Here is a 25,257-nt window from a genome sequence, read left to right as displayed (position 1 = left end):
CATGGGAGTTCCCTCTCGGCGGGTTAGATTGTTCAAATCCCCCTACCAATCAAGCCCACACCATTGTGTTGGGCCCCACTGTGTCCACACCCGATTTTGGTGTTGGACCCCTTTTTCTTTTCCCTTTCCCTACCTTCTGTGAAGGACTCCAACTCACCTGGACCAGCCCCCCTTGATCACACCATTATGGAGGGTCAAGGACTGAGTTTTGGTGAGGAGGATGCAGCAGCAATTATGAGGACACCCTCCTTGTTTGGCATTGACATCGAACCAGCAACGGGTAGCAACACAACCGAGTGGCAATCCCTGTCCGACCTCAAACGAGAATGGATAAGGGTAACAATCCACAAGACTATGATGGCAGAATATTTTAAAGCCAAAATTGCACCTAATGGCCTAATCGTCAAAAATTTCCCCAGAATTTTTTGGGAGGATGGACAATTTAAAATTGAATGGTCACAAGTATCATGGAAGTGCACCCACGACCATTATATATGGGAGTCTCAGCCCTCCAATTGTCTGTGTGCATGTAATACCTTCCGCTCTATTCAACCTTTCTTCCCCACCCAAATAAAGGAATCAATTGCACTCTGTAGTGTTTCCAATTCTAAATCATGGATTCTAACTGGCAGTGCTTGAAAGATATACAATAAATGGGGCAGAAAATTCATCTTGACAGCAGCTACCTTACAAAGCCATGACATTTACAGATTGTACCATTGAAGCATGTAGGTGGTAATGTCACTGAACAGTCAAGGGTAGCTCACTGAATAGAGGTTCCACATTTTTAGGACATGTTAATTCCTAGATTTAAGTTTTTCATTGGACCAATTAAACAGCCTTTTTTTGTTAGGGCCACTTTGTCTGACAGCGGCAGACCTACTCCCACCCATTACCTTTAATTTTGTTATGCTGACCTTAAAGCCTGAACGCTTACCATAGTATTGAGAGGAGATCTACCACTGTTAGCAGTATATCATAAGCAAACAAGTGTTTCTAGAGCTGTTCATCTCTGAAAAGCATACCTTTGACCCCAGAATGTTGCCTAACATGTGTGACTAAGGGTCTTAAGGTCAAAATAAAGAGCAGGGATGGCAAAGGGCATCACTGTCGAGTGCCTCTTTGTAAGTACATTGGTTCAGATTCAGTCCCATTAACCATAATTTTTACTGACTGGTTTGTATAGTTGTCTGCTATCCATTTCAGCATATTTCATCCAGGCCTTAAGTTTTTTGATTACTTTGTAGAGGAAGACACAATCCAATACAAAGATCGTAAGGGGGATCCCTCTACAGGATGCTTTTTCTATGAAGTGGAGCAGGCATTCTATATGGTCAGCTGCTTGATGCTGGGACTAAACCTGATTGGTCTGGATAGATAAGATATGACATATAGGGCACCAATCGCTTTGTCAATACATTTGTAAGGATCTTAGCATCAGAATTCACGGGGACCTAAAGGTTGATACGAATCACAGAGATCTGGCGATGTATCCTCTTTGTGTATTAGCCAAATGATAGCCTCAGTCTTCATGGATTTTACCATGCCTGTTTGAAAGAAGTAGTTAAATGTGGTAACAAGGCACTGAGTCAGCTCTGACATAAAAGTATTTATAGATCGCATTTGTTTGGCCATTAGGGCCTGGAGATATGTTGAGATGAAGATCAGTTATGGCCTTAATTAATTAATTAATTAATTATGTGCTTATATAGCGCTGGAATCACTCCCGAAGGGGTACCTCCGCGCTTCGACCGCTGCGAAACCCTTCCTGGCTTCCCTGAGAGATGGTCCCTTAATGGGTATCTCCAGGGTGAGACCAGGCATCCCCGGCGGTCTGGTGGGGCCGTTAGTGAAGATGAGACAAGCTAGTGCCCAGAGTTGCCGAGTGTGATCGCTGATCAGAGTGGGCACCGAGGCGAGAGAATTATCGAGTCCGCTGACCCTGGTCCAGAAACCTGCCGCGTCGGGAATCGAACCCTGGTCCCAGGCTGTCCTCTGCTCTCGGGTCTGCCGCCTCTAACCAGTGAGCCACACTACTTCACTACTTCATAACTTGTTTCAAGTTACCAGTTCATCTAGGGCTACACTGTTAGTTCTGGACAATCTTGGCAGATCTGCTGTGTCAATGAAATCGTCTACCTCCTGTAGGCATACTGGATTAGTCAAGTAGATCTCTGAATCTCTCCAGAAAGCAGTGATCCGGCCCAACACCTTCGCTTTTCTGAACCTCCTAGCCAGCATAGAGTATGCCTTCATGACCTTTTCGTAAAATGTTTGCTTTAGGCACGGCAGAGCTTTTTGCAATCTCTCCATGGTCAGGAGACTGAAATAACCTCTCACTCTAGTTAAAGCTCATATAGATTGCACAACCCTATTGTTTTAAAATCTTCTTCTGTTTTTGGATCTCAGCTTCGAAAGTCTTATGATGCAGCTTATATATGTTGTTGCCTAGCCCTCTTCCTTAATACACTCTCCCTAGCAACTGCTTTACAGGCATCAAATAGTACACCTGGGGGACCTCTCCAGTATTATTCTCTCGAAAATAGTTTGTGGTCACCTTCCTTAGCAACCGAAAATGTGGTCAGGGCTTTATTGAATCACCAGAGCCCCCTCCTGCAGGAGATGACAGACAATTCTCCCTCACACATCTGCATTGAATGGTCCAAGATTGCTATCAACCCATGAGATATAGTACGGGTGTTCTTCCCCCATACTTGAGTACGCCAGATTAGGTTTATTCATTAGCAAATCAGTGGACATAGAAGAAAGTAAAATCTCTTCCTCCTGGATTTTTATCTCACCATATATCTATGAGTCCTGATTAATAAATTCCCCAAGAGGGGACAATGATATAGTGCTATGGAAGTATCTTTCGGGGGTATCTAAATAGCTTAGTATCTGGGGCCACAATGAGGTCATCTTCTGCATTTTCAGAGCAGCTCACACGGGTTCCACTCCTGTATTTTGCCCAGCATGTCTGTGAGGAAAGTGTCCTGAGCCAAGCTTGAGACGTAGGTAGATATTAAGTATGCTCAATTGTACCTCTGGTCTTAGTCCCTCTAAATATAATAAACGACCCCCACCTTGAAAATCTCTTAATCTTTTCTAGTGAGAAATCACTTTGTATCCCTATCATAACTCCACTTCTTTACTTGCCAGTAGCTGAAAAATAAGCCTGGGCTATAGCTTGTGCCGCATGAGATTGACATCTGAAGATTTTTTTAGCGTGTCTCTTGAATGCATATTATATACAGGAGGACCCTATACACCTTCTTCCAGATTTTATGCCACTTTACTGTGGAGTTCTATCTCTGCACATTCCACAACACTATCTCACCATATAGTCTTTAGAGGTGTATTCTTTCAATATGAGGTTGTAATTTCAAAGGTCACAAGTGAGTTTCCAACATCTAAAAGCATCTGAGTCAGTGTTCACTGCCTCTGCACCCACACAAACGTCAAACTCATTAACTCTCCCCAACTTCCCTTCTCCCATCTTATTTGCCTTCTTCTGCACTCAAAAAGAGTAGGAGTCCAAAGTCTTCCAACAATGGTGATACGTGTTGCAGCCGGCTTCTCCCCATTCCCCACTCAGTCCCACCCCAGCAAACCTCAAGTGTCATATGTAATGTCATACTTTTACATCTACGTGAGAGGTTCAGCTGCAGCTGTATGTATCTGGTACTAGGAGCAGGGATCACTAAGACTATGTTCACTTGCCCCAAGATCACTAGTGTATGACATTCTCAGACATAGGTCATCGTATGTGCTCCTTCAAGACACTTAGACATCTTTTTATTTCCGTCTAGTTTTAATTGTTGATTTGGGTTTGGTTCCTGCATTGCTTTATTCCTCCTCCAAAGTTTCTGTCTGCGATACGTCAGTAACTGCACTCAAAATCTCTTGTACTTTCTCCTCTGCCTGGATGAGGATGCCTATTTAGCGATAATGTCTGTGGGACGACCCCCCATGCTTCGATGAGTGCTCCCACCTTATGAGCTCTAACAGTGTCAATAGCATTTCAGGGTCCTCCTCAGAATAAAATTAAATAGTTGACAGTTTTGAACATCATCCGACTTACATACTTCCACACAAGTTGAATCTGGATATTATCACACCGGCAGAGTTCAACTAGGTCTGTACATTTGTACGACAGTTCATAATACTCTCTCATCTTGGTCTGCTGGTCTTGCGTATTTTCTAGCTCTTAGCTCATGGCCACTAAGTTATCCTCATCAGTGGATTCTCATTCTCCCATCCTTTACAGGTTCTAATCAGATCTGATAGAGTCTATGTCATGTCCGATTTCAAGGCCTGATTTTGTGTGATGGCCATTATTGGAGATTTTGTCATGTAGTTCACCAAGGGACCTTCCTTGTATAATAGAGGCCAAGTTCGCAACCATGCTAATTTTTGCTTTATCGGATATATTGCTTCATTCATCCGTATGTCGCCAGTAGGTGGATTGAGGTCTCTGTGCATTTGTCTTTGGTGGCATTGACCACAGGGCACTTCAAATTCTTGTCCCAAGTGTCTTGTGGAAATTTCACCACCCGGTATCCCAGGCTTTGAGGGACAGGGCTAATCAGTGTTACAGTGAGAAAACTGTGATCCCTGCGGTAGTGTGCTCATAAGTTAGCGGTTGAGCAGTTGGGCCTCTTGAAGTCCTGCAGCAAACTTTTTGTGCACCGTTGTTTTTGCTATTGGCTTTAAGTGAAAATGGAAAATGTATCTCTCCTTACATGCCGCAGTGCAGCAGCTCTCTCTTGTAGCTGCTGCTCCTCACCACCCAATGTACTCTGCTCAGGAAGACTCGGTAAGGAACCCTAGTTGTGCAGAGATGGAACGCCATGGAGCAGTAAGACCCTTCACACATGCATCATTAAGTACTATCTATCAAGTTGCAGATGCTCCAGTCAGGTGCCTCCGTTACGCAGAATCACAGACTCATTCCCTCCAGGATCCCACTCTCAGGGACTCACAGGTGCCTTCTCAGCTTCATTGGGTGAAGGCCCCGATCCGGCTATCAACGGACTCTTCTCCAATATCAAAATAACATGGGAGCCATGGTATGAAGTATGGTCTGAGCTTACAGAATCCAATTGGGTGTGGATATTATGCTGGGATATTTATATATGGTCACCTGGTATTTCCCTACAGCAATATAGGAGAAGTGCGAGTGTCCCAAGAATTGCAGGGAGAACTGATCCATTTTACACTTAGACTTTGATGTGATATTGCTGTAAAGAAATACATAAACCCTGATAAAGTCCTCTCGGAGGATGAAATGTGTTGGTGGGGCTGTTTCTTTGATGTACTGAAGAGTAATAAAGAGAATTGTTTTCAGACTCCATACCGTGGCTCCCATGTTATTTTGATATTGGAGAAGAGTACATTGATAATGACACCATTGAACTATGTGCACTTCATGAAAGGAGGGGAGAAAAAACAAAGGGAACAAACTCCACAACACAATTGTTGGACTCTTAAGGCACTCCCTTTTGTGTGTTATTACTGTTTTAATGTATTTTTTACAGAGTTTTATATAGCACAATTTTGACCTGTCTCGGGTATCAGAACGCTTTACATAGCAACAGTTGCATTACATGAGGACACATTAATTTTTGTTAGGCACGGGGAGATTAATTGATTTGCTCAGAATCACAGGATATTCAGCGTCATTGCCGAGACTCTAACCCAGTTCCCCAGATTCGAGGTGTTGAACGCCCTAGCTGTTAGGCCAACTCCTCTCACTGGTTTTGGAGTAGTTTGACTATTAGAGGGGTGAGTGCAAACCACTATTACCTTGTGAAACTAGCACCTGTGCAGCTATCTTTAGACAGAACTACTCTTGCTTTGGGATTACCCGCCAAACTTTACATCAGCCTAATTTTCAAAGGCCACATTGGAGATCAGCGGCTTGCACTTCAGCGCTTTGAGTTCTCTACTCCCTTACATGCGCTCGGCTAGCTCCCTGGGTTCTTAGCTACACCTTTCTGGGATACCTCTCCGCTACATTCTCCAGTGGCATATTTTGGGGCTCGGACAGGGGGATCTCCTGCAAAGCTCACATGAAAGCCCCCCTGCGCAACTTCCAGTAGCCCACACCCTGCTCCTACACAATTCTTGACATTGGTTCAGAGAGGCAAATTTTCACTGCAACAAGAGTCAGATGAAGAGAGTTCCTGTTCAGTGTGTTTTAGATCAACAAATTTACATCTCAAGTATTAGTCAAGTGGTTACAGCAGAGTGTGCTGAGCCACATTTTAAGAAATCTACAGAGGCCATTTTATTTTTCAAAATCCAAAGGCATAGAAAGGGAGATTCTGGAAAGTATTTTCCCCTGGGTGGTACACTGAAATATCTCGACCTTGAAATGTTTCTAACCCTGAAAATGATTTACAAAGTAAAATAGATGTTTGCAGTTACTGCAGCCTGAACATACCATGACAACAGGCCACAGGTCTTAGTGTTTCAATTTTGTATCTTTGGTAGATTTTTTGAAGAGCACAAGATGTTTAATCGATTACTGCTTTGAAAGTCAGCCATGGAGCCAATATCTGGCAAGTGCGAATAGTGCAAGTGGAATTTCGGCAGATAAGAGAGAATTATTTTCATTTTTATTAGTAAGAAAACACAACCAGTTGCATTTCTATAAAACAGGACACTAAGCATCATAATGAAAATAATCCTTCTGATTTCAAAAGTAGGAGGCAAAATTCTCACAATCTCTACAAATCCAAATGTAACCAGGGCCTGACATAAATCCAAGGCAACGAGAAGAGAAGGATCCGGTGGCTGCCAAGTTTCACAGTATCAAGCAGCATTAAATCATTGGACCTCATAGCAATAAAAAAAAACAACTTCAGATGGGGCACCATGTTGATGTCTTAACAAATCATTTATTTCTCATAGAAAATTTGATCCACCGGGAAACTGGTATCAGCTCACATCGCAATAAATAACTTATCACAAGTGATGAGTGAAATGGTGTCATCCAAGATACAAAAACACAGCCCAGCTGTAAACTTAATAAGGTCCTTGCACAGGATAGTGTCACTTTCAATTCTATAAGCCCTGGTAGACAGGGGAGTTTCTGTTTAGTATGACAGCAGCACTGGTTCTGTTACCTTCAGACAAAATGCTCACAGCCTCGTCGGTCTGCTGGCCGTTCCCCAGCTCTGCCGTCTTTCTCGGGTTCTGGATGTAGCCCGGGTAGTTGAGAGATGAACCAGCAGGAGAAATGAAGCCATTTTCTTGAGCTGTGGAGGTGGACATTGATTCCCACTGGATTTCTTTCTTTCGAAAGTTTAGATCCACATCAAATCCAGTCCAGCCGTAGAAAGCTAGTGTGAAGAGAAAACCCTGCATTGGGTTTAATATTCCCTGCGGGGGAAAGGGAAAGAGTAGAGCTTAGCCCACCATGTTATCCCGAAGGAAAATTATTTACTCATGTATATGTAATCATTTACCGAACATTCCCCATTAAAAGCAATTGAATGTAAAAACGGATGGAGTGCCACAACCTTAATAAACAACATATTCATTGAGCTTTAATAAGCATGCCTCATGTAAAACTTGTGACAATAAAAACAAACAAAATACGTACAATCCGCTTAAAAAAAGAATGACCTGCAAAACATTTTTTTGAAAAAGAAAATAAACCCAAAACAAGCTCCACACTGGTACATACAATTGTTTCCATGGTGCACGTGGTATGGGTCACGTGATTTGCACTTACTTTGCGTTACCATAAAAAAGTAGGGGTTTATTTACAAGCCACCCGCACGTCACTTTTCCCATGTTAAAAATGACGCAAAAGTCACGCAAGGGGCTTCTAAATAAATAAGCCTGTAGTTGTTGCACTTGTTTTGGAGGATGCTGAGAGGAATATTATCAACGGCCAGCGATAATTATCGCTGGCTGTGCTTAGCGATAATAATATTATTGCAGGCTATCTCGGGCATTTATCGCCCTGGAAGCGCGTTATTAACCGCGTTTCTCCAGGGCGATAAAAATTCCAGAGATAGTGAGGTTATCGCCCTATTGCATGGAACATTGCTGGTTTTCCACCGATGGTCCCTGCAAAACGGCGATGAGCTTGCTGATACGACCCATAGGGTTGTATCAGCATAATCTACCCCCTATTTTAGGGATGGCTAAGTCAGGATTTTAGCAGACGTTAGATTTTGTCTAACGTGTGCTAACATCATGTGGGCTGCCTTGTAAATATCGCGATGTGAACATCAGCAATATTTGCAAGGTAGTCCATCCAGAGTACGCCCAGTAACGCCCACTTTGCATCTCATTGGAGATGCAAAGGGAGGCGTTGGGAAAAAGGGTGCTAACATGCGATTATGCATGTTAGCACGCTCTTGTAAATAGGGCGCTGGTTTTATCTCCACTTTTTTGGCTTTTTAAGCCAAAAAAGCAGAGATAAAGCCCTTGTAAATATGCCCCTGAGTTTATTAAGAGGCGATATGTTTCGTTAAGATCACCTGTGGGAGCCTATGTTATTTCTAAGGTTGGTGTTCATACTTCGATTTAATGGCACGATAGACACTTATTTCAGCATGATCACATTAAGGGTGGATTGTCACGAGTTTTACATGAGGCATGCTTATTAAAGCACAATGAATATATTGTTTATTAAGGTTGTGGTATTTTTGTTCAGTTTTGAAGTTCAGTTGCTTTTAATGGGGTGTGTGCGGTTCTCACGCATTATCCGTCAGTTGTTTAATGGAACTCACATGGTGATATTTTTCGGAGTATAATGAAAAGGCTCGATTGCTTATTAATGGAAGGTTTTTGGTTTCTGCAGTACAGATGTACCTTTTTTATATCACAGTTGAAGGGTTAAACGCCCGAAATGTATTGAGTTTAAAACTTCACGTTAACGTACGAATTGTGAATTTCGACATGCTGAACAGAAATACCTGGAGGAGCCCTTTATAAGCATTTGAATATCGGATTCATGACTTTTGGACAAAAACCTTGAAGAAGAAATAAGTCAAAGAAATGATTAAATGTGGGTTTAAATGGATGAAGTGTTGATACATTGGTTCACGTTTGCCTCTTGATTGATGGTTGTCACATCCTGGGCCTGGTGCAAGTTTATGCACCAGCTTTAGAATGAATCATTAGCAATGGTCCATGGGGCGGGGCATTTTCCAAGACAGCACACCAAAATCTTGCCGTTGAGCATGTGTCAAAATTTGAAAAGTGAAACATTTTGATAACACTGGAGTGCAGGCCACCATTTATACAGCTAGAAAAGCTCTATCATATTTGAACAAGGACTCTTTGAAGCAAAGCCCAGGATGTGACAACCATCAAGCAGGTCCCACTACCTGGGACAGGCGCAGTCCCAGGCAGCTGGTGGGGGGCGATATATGAAGCGTCACGTCTAGTACTGCATTAAGGTCGTCCCCAAGAACCAAATAACCTACCACAGTTGACAAGTGTGTGAAAAAAGCTTCTTGTTCAGTATTAAGTGTGTAGATACACCTGAGAACTATCATGTCCCTATCCAGGGTACCTCTCAATAGCACATATCAGCCTTGTGTAACAACCCTCGAGTCCTGTAGCCCAGATGGCACACCTCATTTAACCACACCACTTCTCCATGTGCAAAGGCCGAGAAGGAGGTATGAAATGGTTGGCCTTGCCAACGCTTATGTAATTTGGAGGTCTCAGTGGCAACCAGATGGAGAAAGGCAATATGGACCTGAAGCCAGTGCAGCTGGGCTAAGGTCCTATGCCTTTTTGTATGGTTCCCATACCCCGTAAATTCCGAGTTACTAATTTACATTTCTTTGTCACAGAGCCCTACCAGCTGCCTGTAAGATTGGATACACATCTGAGCGCAACGCGCCTGTAGACAGCACTCCCCCCCATGATTGTGGTGACCCACTTCAATAGTGTTTATAAAAGCTTTCCCTAAATAATCATTCCAGCGATTATAAGTCGTTCGACTAAACCTGTAACAATAAGCGTAACATTTCAAACTTATATAACCAGGTGCATCTGCTATCGGTGTGCGACTAGCCAGTCCAGCTAGGTGTGTCAGGGTTTGGTTTCTTGGGAGGGACCCTATGGGCCCTCTCAACTACAAACATGTCCGAAAGCCCTGTGGGAGCCATTGTCGTCCTGAGCCATTCCTCTATGAACTGGGTGGATCTTGTTCCTTCTTTGCCCTCTGGAAATCCAATGATGCAGACGTTATTGTGACAAGCTCTTCAACCCGCATCCTTCACCCAAACCTGCAATAGATCCACTGGATGTCACAGCTGTATCACTTGTGTATTGAGTTGTTCATTGTCTGAGGCCATTGTTGAGAGCGTCAGTTCATCTGCTTTGACCCTGTTGGATTATTTGCAATGGTCATCCTTAACAGGCTCACATTTGTGGTGATGGTCCCTAGTTGCTGCTCCTTCACCTGACACAATTCTTTTATTTCCTGTAGGATTATGTCTAGTTTATCCTGTGGGGGCATCGCTCCAGAGAAGACCACATCAGTATCCATGGTCTTAACTGGTGAGCTGTCCAATGGGGGTGACTGTGATTGAGCTGGCAAGACTTACCTGTCTGTTTTGGTCCTGGTGCACCCCATGATTGTCTGTACAATCACAAGTAAGTGGTTACGCTCTCCAAGATCTGTGATTGTGCTGCAGTACTACGGGCCCACCCAATGGACCACCATTAGCCGGAGCAGTGTCATAATTAGAGGGCCCCTAGGGGGATTTCCCCCAGTCTTTGCTTGTCCTGCACCCCCTAAGGCCACAATCCGAGGGCTGTCGATCTAGCTTGTTCAGGGTGCCACCGTAGAGGCCCAAGGGTGTCAGTAGTAGACCAGCACCCTCAGGTAAAGTCACCAGGCCTGTCGGTCACCCCACCTGGGCCCTGGATCTTTTCCACCTGTGCTCCTCCCTTGGGCCCTCCTACGTGTTCCCGGCACTGCCGGCCCTGTTGTACCGCTATCAGGGAGAGATCTCAATGCTAAGCCTGGGGAGGGTGGCTACGGAGGCGACAAGCTCTGAGGTATCACCAGCATACTATTTCTTGGGGCTGACCCCACCACTTGGTATCCACTTCCAGGAGTCTTCTTTACTCCCAGACCACCGTGGGTGCTGGGCCTACGCGCCCACACAGCGCTGTCTGTTTAGCGCTACCGGCCTCCAGTCTCAGGTAGGACACTGTGTCAGGGCCAGCACCAGGGGTCTAACACTACACCACCGGTCTACCATAGCCCCCCCCAGGGGGACAAGGAGCTCATTGTGTGTGGTCCTCCCTATGGCCAGCCAGCCTTTAATGTGCTCCGCCCACCATTCTGCTCTCTCTCTGCAAAGCCCTCTATTACACTTAGACTGAGTGGGAGAACCAGGGGCAGGTCAGGGGAAAAGGGCTGGGGAGATGCAATGCAAAGGAGGACCCCAAGCCTCCGCTTCCACCCTCAGGCGGGTCATGGAGGGCTCCACCACATCTCTTAGACCTTTACCAAGACCTGGCCTTGTGTTTTCCAGCTGAGTGGGCCATGCTGTGCAGAGGGCGCCTGCAGCGATATCCTGGTCTCCCACTACATCCGGTTGCTCTGCCAGGTGCTTTCTCCTATTGTGTGCCACCAGTCATGTTCTGCTCTTCTGGGGGTCAAGAGCCCGCAGCACACCTGCTTTCCCCGGGGCCGGCCCTTAAGTAGGGAACCATGTCCTCCATCCTGTCCCTCCTTATCTCCGGGCTGCCGAGGACAGACTCACCAGCCTCCAGGCTGCCTCTTGTCCGCCCCGCAGCCAGATGTGGCCTGCAGTGGAAGTCCAGAGTTTCCGGCGCACTCTCAGGGGCACAGGCAAGTACTGATTCCTGAAGTCAGCCGACTGAGTGGTCTTGCTTATCTCAGAGGTGCCTCACAGTCTCGATGCCAGGCGTCGCCGCCTCTCTGTTTTCCCCTGGATATCCCTACCTCTCCTCCGGCAGTCGATGGCACCAGAGAAAGTGCAACTTTGGCTGGATTACGGGGCGCAGACGCCATCTGCCATGTCTGGATGCTGGCCACGCCCCCATATATATGCAATTACAAAACAATAAAATACACCTGTCCAAAGGGTTGCCTTTAGATGATCACAAATGTATTTATGTGCATTCATTCGTAGAATCGGGTGTTTGTGAGGTCTCGGGCGCTTATAAAACCATCTCATACAGTTGTATATGAACAGGGTTGTAACCCGTGGTGCTTTCAAATGATGGGAAGATACACCCAACTCCTCTAATTACAATCCTGAGAATGATCACCAATGTTTTACATCATGAAGCACACACAATTACTACCAACAAGTTCATTCAAAACATGAAATATATATTGGGCACAGAGAGCTTCTTGTCTTGATTTTTATTGTAGTTTTATTTTCAGATTTTTTTCTTCTTTCGGCAACACATGTTTCGTCGTCTTTGGGAGTATCCCTATGACTTCATCAAGGCTATTCTGTATATGTGTCCTCTATATTCATAAGGCATATGAAACAGACCCAGTTTCAAGCACCTGAAAAACTTGCATTTACACAGACCTTCGTGGACAACATGACAGTGCTTCCTAATTACAGAATTGCTTGCAGCCAAGGTCCGCATGGCTAGGGCTAATCACAAGGTCTGCTGACCTGCTATGATGTTTCTCTTCATAGTTCTCTGATTTACCCAAGTCAGCCCAAGAAGTCCACATACGTGAACACAAGAGGAATAAGAAATTCTTTCTACCTATAACTAAAGAATGGAGGATAGCTGCCCAAAAAGCACCACTCTTCAAGTCAGATGTGATGACTGTGGGCAATGCCTGGACAGCACACTTCCTCCCTATGCAAATATTTGCTTGTGGCCTATTTTACTTCTGTATGACTCATGACCCAACTCTAGATTTTTCACAATGCCTAATAGTGTTTGCTTGGAGAAGTGCAAGCATGGGTCCATCACCAGTCCCAGTGTCTAGGTGTTGTGAAACATTTTCCTAAGCACCACATATGTCCATTGATGTTGGAACCTTCCTGGCTCTGCTTGCAGGATCCAGAAATCTCAAACAGTTTGAGCCTAATGTTTGCCCTTGTATCTTTGAGCTCCAAAGCAATTGTGCCAGAAGACCCCCTTTCAAGTACAAAGATCCAACCCCAAAGGAAGTGAACATATCAGCCCATTGTTGCTGCTACACTCAAGTAATTTGATATCTATTTGTCAAGTTATCAGCAAACTGTAACAATAAACTGGGAGACAAAAGAAGTATGCCTATTCGGTAAATCTTAAATACGTCTTAAATGTGATATTCAGACACTTGATTTACCGCAATACAATCTGGTTTTCTTCTCTCACGAGGTTCACTACTTTTATCCTGTTTAAAATGTGGTAGGTACATACTTCAACATTTATCAAGATTCTTAACATTATCACAGGAATAGACACAGCTTAGTGAATATAACATTGCAAACACACATGTGTATTTGGTTTTATCTGTCTTGCAACAATATGATAAAATATCTGTCCTTCAAAAATATAGTTTATTAAATATTAAAGTTGTTATACATTTAGAACAATAATCCAACGTTTTTTCTCCCATTTGCATATATTGCTCAGGCTTTCTCAAAGCATAGGCTGTGTAATAAATCAAAAACAAATTTAAATAATAAATCAGACCCCATCTACTTGGATGCATAATTGCTGTACTAAACATTTAATTTTTATATAGCAATTGTAATGTTTATAGTCTCAAAGGGGATATTTGTATTGTGCTTTTTCTGATGTACAATGAACATCACATGCACAGCACAAGTCCTCCACCACTAATATATGGGACGTGATAATTGGTAAAACATCTTACTTTCAAAATCTAGATGCAGGCTACAAGCAAACAAACCTATAACTGTAGGAGGAAGGGTTTCTCCAACCCTACATGGAAGGCTTTACCTCCATAATTAAGAAAGTAAGCTAGTCTTTGTGCAGTGGTAACAAGTGTTTTGAAAGGAATCGATGCTTTCATATCATCAACAACTGGTATTAAAAAGTGGACACGTGGCATTGTTTTGAAATATGAGCTTTCGGATAACATTGGGATTTCAAAATTAAACCCTGTCATTTTCCCCAAAGACACAACTACTAGGCCACTCCCTCTTGTAGTTATAATACACAGCCATACTCCAAACCAGGGAGGAAAAGAATATAGTGGCCTATTAACAAACTGCATTTTGTAGTACATTTTGCAGTCCTACAAAACATACTACAAAATGCTATTCACAGACCAATTTGCAGAGTTTACACATCCGCCTCTCCTACCCTTTTCTATTTTGCGTTCTCTGTCCTGATTGTGGAGTCTCCACACACTTAAGTCTATATTTTAGTAGTAAATGTGGGAGAGGCTGGGGAAAGGATGGAAAATGGAGAATACTTACTACTAATGTGGAGAGGAACAGGAAGGAATGCAGTGTAGGTTAGAGAGGAGGTGAGCAAGGGACTTGTACCCACCCTCAAAAGATGAAGCCCATTGCTATTAAAAAACTGCACTGCACTTCTAAAGTTACTGCAGCCAAAAAAGAACAAAAACTGTAGTAAATTACTCCAGCTCATAGATGGCCTAATTCCAGCATCACACGTAGCCAACCACTGGTACTTCAATACCTTCCCACAGACATCAATGGAGTTAGGAAACTAGAATAAAACCCCATAGGACATTATATTAAATTAAATTACATCATTTAAAATAGTTATAAATGTAAACAATTATAATGTCATGCTTATAAACATATATAAAATAGCACATACTTTTATTTAATTCTAAAATATTCTATATATTTTCAAATTTAAATTGAATGTAACAATAACTGTTAGTAAATACGGTTAAATACTTTCAATTAATTGTCTAGACCACTTTTAAGAATTATTACTGCAAGATAAAAAAAATATGTATTTTACCTTGGGATTTTTATATTCAATTTAAACCTGAGAAAAATATTTTGAAAGTAATTTAATATGTTCATATTAATGAAAGATTTATTTCAGAATTCAGTTATTAGTGCTTTAGGATTTGTTCATTAGTTCTAAATGTAAAATAAACAGATAAACTAAGTTATATTAATTTTAAAAAAACAAATTTCCATTAATATTTAACATTAAAATATTTTTGCTAACCTTTCCAACTTTAATAAATGTTTTTATTTTTATTTATATTTTACTAGAGGGAAATCTACGCAGTCAGGTAGGAGGGCACTGCATGGTAAAGAATTGGTAAAGGTTCCCTATACTTTACCATATTAATGTTACATTCATATATAAAATAAATAAAGTTGCTAAAATATTTTATAATTAAATAATAAATATGCTTATTTTTTGTACTACCATGAAATTATATTTAATCAATTTTAAAGAACTTGATTTGATTTGAAATTATTTCCTATGGGGTTGTATTTTCAGTTCCTCTCTCTATTATTCCCTATGTGCGGGTATTGCATTATCAGTTGTTGGCCATGTTGGGTGAGGGAGTTACTATTGTTTAGTTTTGGCAATAGTAATTAACAATTGTAAATTTGGACTCACCTCCTTTTTCAGTGGGCGGAGACATGTTAGTCTTCATTTTTGAGTAATTTTACCCTTGGATTTTGTGAATAGCCAAAAGAAGTTAAGTTACTCAAACATGTAAGAGTAAATTAGAAATGGTATTGCTCACAGTTGTAAGCTACTTTTACGAATAGCCCTATCTGGTTTTAGTGGGTTAAATTTAAATTCCTGTTAAGTTAGACCTGCTTCACTTGTAGCCAAACTTTCAGGTATTCCTTGCCCCTATTCCTTTTTTAAATTTTTTTGTAAGTTTTGGGAAAGTTTGTAGGATGCAGTATTATGCCACATGGTAAGGAATACTACCATTAAAACCCTTAAATAAATTACAGTTGTCTTACCATAATAAACCACGTGATGAGTGCTGCATTTCTCACATTTTTCAGGCTGTTTGCGAAGATATCTGGTTGCATTTCAAGGTAGAACAGAAGGCACTCATTGATGATGTTTGATGACCAGCTTTGGGAAGGATAAAAGAAATGCAAGAATTTACTTTTTAACCCTTGTCCTAGGAAATAGTTACAGTTCTGGTTCTGACTTCTGTAAACATATGTGTGTGTGACAATGTATTTCCTTATAATATGAGGGAGCACATGGATATTCAGCAGATTTTAATCAGATAAATCCAGTAAAACAAAAGAAAGCGAAAGTAAATAATCTTTAGGGACTTCCGAGATTATAGGTTTTGGAATTTTGCATTTCTGGGTAAAGAATTATATTCAATTGGATTGGTGAAGCCCGTGGCAATTTTGTCACCCTTTAATAACATTTTAAACACTGACCATCACTAAATGATAAATCAGACACTAATCATTAAAATAATATGTTTCACGTGCACTGTTTCCTCTCGGCACTTATTGCAGACAGACAACCTTTTAAATGATATCCCTCATCATAAATCCCTGTCCTTCAACTCACTGCTGATACTCTCCATTTCATAAACAAAATCTTCCTGTTTTCGTATATTTTTCCTTAATACTAGCAACAAGTAAATCAAGTGCTTTTGACCGTCCTTCAGTGATGCATAAAAGCAATTTGATGTATTTGATTTTAAACCAATCCAAAAAACTCCTTCTCCATGATTCTTCCCATTAACTGTCTCAATCTCCTGCCCAATACCTATCTGTCTTAACCCACCTTTTATGTTATCTTTGTTTCTGCTGCCTCCCACATGCCACTTCTTTCTTTCTCACCTATCCACCGCTCCTGTTTTTTTCCCCTCCACCTATGATGATGATCTCACACAAAGACACAAAGGGCCTCATTACGATGCCAGTTGGACCGACCGTCTGACCTCCATCATCACAGGCCCTTTCTGGCCTCTGAGGCCGGGAAGCTTCCCCACGCCTTAGTATGATGCGACCGCAGCTACCACAGCAGTCGCGCCTACGGCGGAGCACATATCCCCAAATATGTTGCTACAAATCCATACAAAAGTCACTGAAAACATGTGAGTTGTACCCACATGCATGACATATGTGGGGATATGCCTCAAAATCCATGTACCCCATTGCTGGAGTGTGTTGGAATGTGCACAGTACAGTCAATGGGGATACACACTGCAGGAGGACTTACCTGGATTCCAGCGCCCACAGGATCATAGTCATCGGGGTTCACCTGCCCAGGTGAATGGGGGACCTGGAGGAAACGGTCCTTGGCAGAGGCAAATGGAGAGAAGTAGTTTGGAGTGAATATGCACTCAAATTCCTTCATTTCAAATGACTAGAGGCAGTCAGTCAGACTGCCACGATCGAGTCGTCTGAAAGCATCATAGTTATCTGGACGGTGGTTGGAGATCCCATGACTACCCTATGTGTGCTGTATTTCTCCGACCGCCATCTTGGCGGTCGGGGAACAGCTGTCAGAGTTGGCCCTCTTTCAACAGTCGATCGGACAACAAGATTCCAACATTGTAATCGGGCAGGCGGACCAACCACTTCAGAAGAGACCACAGTGGTATGGCCGCCTCTTACAGGACCATGGAAGCCGGTCTGACCGGCATCGTAATGAGGCCCTTATTGCCTCTCAGCTTATCAGTTGCAGGCTCAAACCCTCAATTAGCCTTGACAATGAATTTATTGGAAACCTATGACAATTAGTTCAGCATCAGGACATACTGTAACACATGATGGCAACTAAGATGGACATCTAGAGCTGTGGTAAGAGGTACTAGAATCAAACAAGCTTCAGTTGGATCTCATCACTTGGGCTACTTTTGCTATCTATTTTTGAAAGATAAGGCCCAGTAAGTCAAGAGTACCATTTTTAAAGAACTCCATGAGGATGCATCAATTTAATAGCAGGCCATAGGTCCTATTAAAGAGCATTCAAAAGGTAAGGATTAAGCAAAAAGATAAATACATTGAAGAACCTTGGTGAGAGTATAGCAAACGATAATTAATATATTCTGAATGCAGTATCAAAAACTGATGATGCTGATATTTGTCAATATAAGAAACACAGGGACATTTTAGCAAGAATCTCGTTAAAATTATCGCCGTTTTAGCGGCAGGAAACGGCCACTAAAACGGCAATAATGGGATTGCTAATATGCGTTATAGAATTCCAAAAGAAGCCCAGGTTAGATGTCCTGCACATCTTACATGGGCTTCTATTGGAATTCTATAAAGCATATTAGCATGTCCCTTATCACCGTTTTAGCGGGAGTTTCCTGCAGCTAAAACAGTGATAATTTTAACGAGGTGCTTGCTAATATGCCCCACAGTCATAGCAAATTCCTAATGTGTATTTTATGATGAAACATTTGGATATATGTTTCTTCTAATCTCTCACATATGACTGCACAGCAGATAGTGTTTAATTTGCTATTAACCTAATCAGCACATATACAAAGATCCCTTAATATTCTACTAATGACGGCTCTCATTAGAAAGAACTATTGGAATGGAACATATAATCAGCCGAATAGGTTGCTTTCTGGTCTTTCAACCTATTATTAAGTAAAGATTTAATAAAGCATGTAAATGGCGCAGCGTCTTTGCGCTTGCGTCCTATGAAACTACTTAAAACGACCAACTTAGTATGGAGGTGAATATAGTCAGGTTTTTAACAATTTCCTAAAATATACCTGGTTCTTTTGAGATCTCATAGAAAAAGGCATGGTGTTCCAGAGTTTACATACTGAGAAGGAAAAGCTTCTGCCTCCCCATCTGGCTTTCTTTTTTTTGGAATGGCCACTAATTTCGCCACACCTGATCCAAGATTATGATTGGAGACATGCCAAGAAAAGATCTAAAAATACAGAAGGCGAGTTTTGTGCAGCGTCTTGCCGACCATACACAGAGCCTCAAATGTGACCCTCTCACAAACAGGTAACCAATGAAGGCCAAAAATACTCTTTGAGATGGGGCTGAATTTGGGAATTTTTTAAAAGCAGACGAGCTGCCGAATTTTGCAATAATTAAAGCTTCAATTGCAGGGGTTTCTGAATTCCTGATATAATGCATTGTAATAATCAATCATAAAAAGAGCAAGGGCCCCGATTACCATTTCTCCATATCTAGAACGATATACGGAAAACCTTTTTTTTTAAATATCCTGAGTAGCTGAAAACAAGAGGAGGTAATATGATTAATTTGCTCAGAAAAACAGCTGCCCATCAAATATAGCCCCCAAATTCTTCACTTCTTGAGCTAGAGATGGAAGAGGGCCAAGATTGGGGGCCATCATGAAGTATTCCAGAATGAGATGTTGTTGCCAAAGAGGATCACCTCTGTTTTCTTGGAGTTCAATTTCAGACATTTATCTGCATCCAGATTACAATATGTACCATACAGTTTTTTAATTTATTGGCAACCTCATCGACATCAGATGAAATTGACACAACTATTTGTGTCTCGTCAGTGTAAGAGACCGCAGAGAAACCACGGGACCAAATACGTTTAGCTTGGGGGGGTTGACATAGCTGATGAAAAGTGCAGGGGATAACTATGATCCCAGTGGTACCCAAAAGAGAAGAAAAAACGAATTCAAAGTGAAATCCTCAAAAGGAACAAACTGTTCTCTATTGGATAAAAAAGAGCTAAGGATGGTCTCTCTCTAGCCAATTGATAAGCAAAGAATGATTAACCGTATCATACACAGCAGACAGATTGAGAAGAATCGGCCCAGCCCACCCTTCCTTGTCCACTAACATTCAAATCTCTTCAGTAGCAGCCACTGAGGCTGATTGTGTACAATGCTGGTGTCTGAAGCCATATTGCGATGGATCCAAGAGATTGTTGGCAACAGGAAAAGTCATCAAGTCTTCATTTATAGCTTTTCCCAGTATTTCCATTGGCAAAGGTAAGTGGGAGATAAACCAAAAGTATTTTGTGTCACCTGGATCAATTGAAGATTTTTCTAGAATAGGACTCACTGACGTCTTTTTCTAGGCTACTGGAAATTAGCCTGAAGTAGGATTACTGTTCAGGAATTTAATAAGATGCACAGAAATCGTGCTGGAAACCATTTGCAACATATAATGCAGACAAGGGTCTAAAGGAGAACCTGATTTAGTAGTCTTCAGAAGGATAATGTTACTTACCCAGTAAACATCTGTTCTTGGCATGTAGAGTTGTAGATTCACATGCTCTGCATACTTCTGCCATCTAGTGTTGGGTCCGGATGTTTGCAAGTTGTTTTTCTTTGAAGAAGTCTTTACTTGTAACACGGTAAGATGACTCCTCCTTTCGGTGATAGTGTGCATGGTCATTGACTCCATTGTTAAATTGTTTTCCCGCAAAAGGGTGAGAATAGAGTGAGAAAGTGTAGTATAGAGATGTCAATGCGTATAAATGTATAATGAATAACTGCAACTACTACAGGTACCCGGGGAGATGGGTGGGCGTGAATCTATAGCTCTACATCTCAAGAACAGGTGCTTACAGGGGCTGTAAAGATACACATGCTTTGCATAGACTACAAAGCAATATACGTCCAAAGCGGTGGCTAACCTGTAGCTGTTGCAGTTGTTTGGAACAGTGTTTTAAGTACTGCTTGGCCTACATTAGTCTGTTGCCGTTCTAACACATCTACACAATAGTGTTTGGTAAAGGAGTGTGGTGCAGACCATGTCGCTGCCTTACATATGTCAGCTAGAGGAATGTTACATAAAAAGGCCACTGAAGCCCATATTTTGCGAGTGGAATGTGCTCTAGGCGGTATGGTGAAAGTTCTTTTAGCTGTAGCATAGCATGTTTGAATGCATTTAACAATCCATCAGGCAATACTAAATTTTGAGATAGGATTGCCTCTGTGAGGTGGAGCAAATGCAACAAACAGTTGTTTTGTTTTGCGAAAGTCTTTTGTCCTATCTATGTAGTACAGTAAAGCTCTTTTAACGTTAAGCGTGTAAAGAGAACTTTCTGCTGCAGAATCAGGTTGAGTAAAGAAAACTGGTGACTCAAACGATTGGTTTATATGAAAAGTAGAAACTACTTTGGGAAGGAATTTAAGGATGGTGCAGAGAACTATCCTGTCTTTGTGTAGCTGAAAGAAGGGTTCTTCTAAGGTTAACACCTGTAGCTCATCAACTCTCCTCAGTGATGTGATGGCAGTGAGGAAAGCAACCTTTCATGAGAGAAATTGCAAAGGACAGTTGTGCAGTGGTTCAAAAGGTGGCTCTATGAGCCTTGTGAGAACAATGTTGAGATTCCATACTGGGGCAGGAGGAATCCTTGGTGTTATTACTCTTGGTAATCCTTCCATGAAAGCTTTGATTATGGGCACCCTGAATAGTGACATATGTTGTCTATTCTGAAAGTATGCAGCTACCGCTCTTGAGGAAGATGACTTATTGTTACCTTTATATGTTGAGGTATTCTTGTCTGGGGATAGGGCTTCAGACCCTTCTCTGTAAAAGGAGCAACGAACAGAGCCTCTGTTGGACAGAGACTGGAGCACTCCCATGGACTTGGCCAATTCAGTGTCCTTTTTCATCTTCTCTAACGCTTGATCTACGCTTGGATGAAAGGGATGTTCTTTATGAAAAGGTGTATTAAGGATGGATTGTTGAACTTCTGACTTGAACCCAGAAATTCTTACCAAGCGTGTCTCCTCAGCAAGATTCTAGTATTAACCTCTCTAGCCGCGGTGTCTGCAGCATGTAGAGCACAAAGTATAAAGAAATTAGAAATGAGTTTACCTTCATTTAGTAAGTCCTGAGCCTTAGCTGAATGCTCATCTGGGAGATATTGAAGCTATTGCTCCACCTCATCCCAGTGTGCCCTGTTGTACCTGGCTAAAAGGTCCTGCGTATTTGCACTGCACCATTGATTCGCAGCTTCTGCAGCCATGCACTTGCCAGAAGCGTCAACTAACTTGGATTCCTTATCTGGCAGAGGAGCATTTCCTGATGTCTGGGAATTCGCCCACTTACGAGCGTTAGACAATACCAGAGAATCTAATGGTAAGTTGCCCTTGATAAATATGGGGTCTGTAGGGGAAGCTTTATATTTTTTGTCAACCCTAGGAGTCAATCTGCGTGCTTTTACTGGGTCTTTAAAAATGTCATCAGCATGTCTCATCATGCCTTTAAAAATTAGAAGTGTTTGTGATGACCGTGTGGATCCTAAAATTTCTAACAAAAAATTGTCCTCTAGTGATTCTTTGTGTAATGCCGCCACACGATATTGTGCAGCCCTGGCAATGAGTTCTTGATGGGGTGCATTGTCGTCTAGAGGAGATCGCTTAGCTGGGTTAAGGTCTTACTCATTATCTGCTGGGGGATCAATTGTATAATCTGTCCAGGGATCAATTGGGAGATGTGTCCCCCCATCATCTGCATTGTCATCATCATGGTGAGATTGTGGAGAATCCTGAGGTGTAATCTGCAAGGGATTCTCAGGCGGAGAAGGAAGCTGTGGAGGTGGTGGTGATGGTAGATGCAAATCTTGTAAGAAGGGTCCTCATCAGGAAGCTTGCATTTCAGAGGTGGCTTGGTGTGAATACTATATTATTATATTATATACTATATTCAGATCCCAAGAGGTGTCTTTCTGTTTCGGTGCCAAAGTTTTCAGTGCCGGCGTTTTTGGTGCTGGCGTAGGCTGGCCTTTCGGCGTGCAAGGTTTTGGCTCCGAAGGTTGTTTGTCTTTCCGCACGGAGGATTTCGGCTCTGAGCCAGACTTGTGTTTGGAATCGGATTGCTTCGGTTCCAAGGAGGACTTTTGATGACTCAGTATTGTGCCGGAAGGCTTGATTTGGTCTTTCAGAGCCAAGCCTGGAGGTGGGGAATCGGAAACGTCGTCACAGTGCCGACCTTGGCCAGAAGGCAGAGGTGGTGCCAAAGCCTAGTGTTTATTCGAAATCGTTTGTGGGGGCAAGGGGTCTTCGGTGCTCAAGTCACCTTGTCCCTGCAGCAGTTCTTCGGCTTCGAGGTCTATCTCGAGCTACGAGTCTGAGTCCTGATTGGAGAATACTCCCTCCTCCTCTTCCGCTGATGCCCCAATGTCTTCCTGACTGGAGTATTCACTTCGATGCTTTGACACTGCATCTCTCGACGTCAAGCCCGACGGTCGCAAAGAGTTTTTTTTTCGGAACGATCTGCAAGCCTCTCAGTGTTCTTCTTTGTGCTCCGGAGACAAGCACACGTTGCACACTTAATTTGAACTGGTGCAAAGGTACTTAAAGTGGCACCCAGAGCAGAATTTAAACTGAGTCTGATCTATCAACGGAGAGCTGATTCGGCGCGGTTAGGCCCAAAGGCCGACCACAAAGCTTTCCGATCGAAACGTCTGTTCCGTTGCTGAAACAATATACGTAGAAGTGGGAAACACTTACGAAACAATTCCGTGCAGGGTAGAGAGGATTGCACGTCGAGGGGAACCCGAAGAACGGTTTCGAACCGGAGCGTAGCAATCCACGTCCGAACCCAATGGCGGAAATAACAATCTAACAATGGAGTCAATGACCATGCACACTATCACCGTAAGGAGGAGTCACTTTACCTTGTGACTAGGAAAGAAAAAAAAGCTTGCAAACATCCGGACCCAACACTAGAGGACAGGAATTTGCAAAGCATGTGTATCTATAGCACACATGCCTCAAGCATCTTATTACTCTGTCTTCAGTAAGAGGAGTAAAACTATCAAGTATGTTTAGGGCGCAGTCAGCATTATAGTGCAACGGCAAAATCAAGAAGATAAGTGGAGAATTCCTTGTAAACATGCTTTAACTTTGCTTAAAAAAACGTTGCCAACTTATTTCAGAAGGCTTGATTAGGAGTAAAGATTTGACTAATGTCACAGTTTCAGATAGTGGTAAGAATTTAAAAAAGTAATCTTGTAGAATATTTAGCAGTGTTCATTTTTTCTATATAGTGTTGTTTTTTCCCAAATAATTGCCACTTTACATTCAGCAATTACTACTTTATATTTATTTTTCTCCTCAAGATTGTAAACTCTCCTCCATCTCTGTTCTTGGGCCCTGCATTTTTGTTTAAGTTTTGTTAGCTTAGGGGAGTACCATGAAGCAGATGGACTTTTCCTGTAACTATACATAGTTTTTTTGGGGCTATTGAGTGGCTGCAGAGTCTATCCCGTCAGTAAAATTGGTAGTGGCAGCTGTACTGGGTCCAATGCACGAAGTACATCAATGAATAGGCGTGGAATACTCAGGAAAATTCAGGAATAAGTCATAACTATCCCAAGGATATGTCACAGTTACCCACAAAAAAACGCTGTGCATTAGGCCCATTCTTTTTTAATTTCTACAGGGAGGGTGGATTTTCTTTTTTTTAAAATTTTATTTCAAATGTTTTTATTAAGAAAACATTTACAGTACAGAAAGTATTGCACAGGTGTTACTGTGGTTCTCGGCGCCTTCGGCGTAACACAAGCCTCATTAAATTCCAAGATAGGCACTGCAACTAAGATAGAAAATTACAGATCAATAATTTTGAATCAATCATTTACTTGAGGGGCTGAAAGATTGGGTGACATTTAAAAAAATCTGAAATAACAAGGCAGCAGAAATGCAGGCCATTCAACAACCAATGAAATTCTGAATTGAGAACATATCCTGTTATAAACACCTTTTGGATTGTGTAATGGGTTTAAATTCTGCATTAAGCTTGGTAACTTGGACCAAATCTCTGATTGGCTTACATTATGAGGATAATGCCCTCTGTTTCTTTGTCTAATGAATTATTTTAATGAGGATGTGTGGTCAGGCAGATTTTTACTAGCAGACACATTCATAATTGGAAATGCACTCCATCAGGAATAAGCAACGGTACCAAGATTCATCAATATTTATGTTCTAGACACTGTCAGAGCTTTGGGAAGGAAAAAATACTTCAGTGGAACCTACCCAATGTCCTCATTTGTGTTAGTAAACAACGGTTAAGAGCTGCTGGCAGTAGTGAAAGCTTTTGTGGGCGCACACAGTACAGCGAGTCCTTACATTTAAGTCAAATTGGTTCTTAGAAATTGTACCTTATTTCTGTAATAACCCTTAGACCAGAGGTCTTCAAACTGTGAGGCGCACCCCCCTGGGAATCCCTGGTGGCATTTCCAGGGAGGCGCAAATGCCTCAGTAAGCACTTGTAAATAAAGATTGCCTGGAAGCGCAACTTTCTTTATTATTCACGTTTTTGGACCCCTTCCTTTACATGGAGCATTGAAGTTAGGGATGAAATCTTTCACAGTGAAAATGGTCGGCCATCTGTTCACATTT

General features: G+C 42.2%; 1 protein-coding gene across 2 annotated transcripts in view; it reads right to left on the bottom strand.

Moving 5' to 3' along the window:
* Positions 1 to 25,257, bottom strand: part of GPR143 (G protein-coupled receptor 143) — a 372,216-nt gene that overhangs the window by 240,297 nt on the left and 106,662 nt on the right. For both annotated transcript variants that reach the window (XM_086934793.1, XM_086934792.1), the window contains exons 7-8: positions 15,921 to 16,038; positions 7,131 to 7,386 (exon numbers count right to left, since the gene is read on the bottom strand). In XM_086934793.1, the coding sequence (XP_086790919.1) occupies positions 7,131 to 7,386; positions 15,921 to 16,038 (374 nt within the window). The remainder of the gene's footprint in view (positions 1 to 7,130; positions 7,387 to 15,920; positions 16,039 to 25,257) is intronic.

This window comes from Lissotriton vulgaris, chromosome 8, assembly GCF_964263255.1.
Source record: "Lissotriton vulgaris chromosome 8, aLisVul1.2, whole genome shotgun sequence".
Classification (NCBI taxonomy): Eukaryota; Metazoa; Chordata; class Amphibia; order Caudata; family Salamandridae; genus Lissotriton; species Lissotriton vulgaris.
Note: the sequence above shows the minus strand (reverse complement) of the source record. Positions and strands in the feature narration are given on the sequence as shown.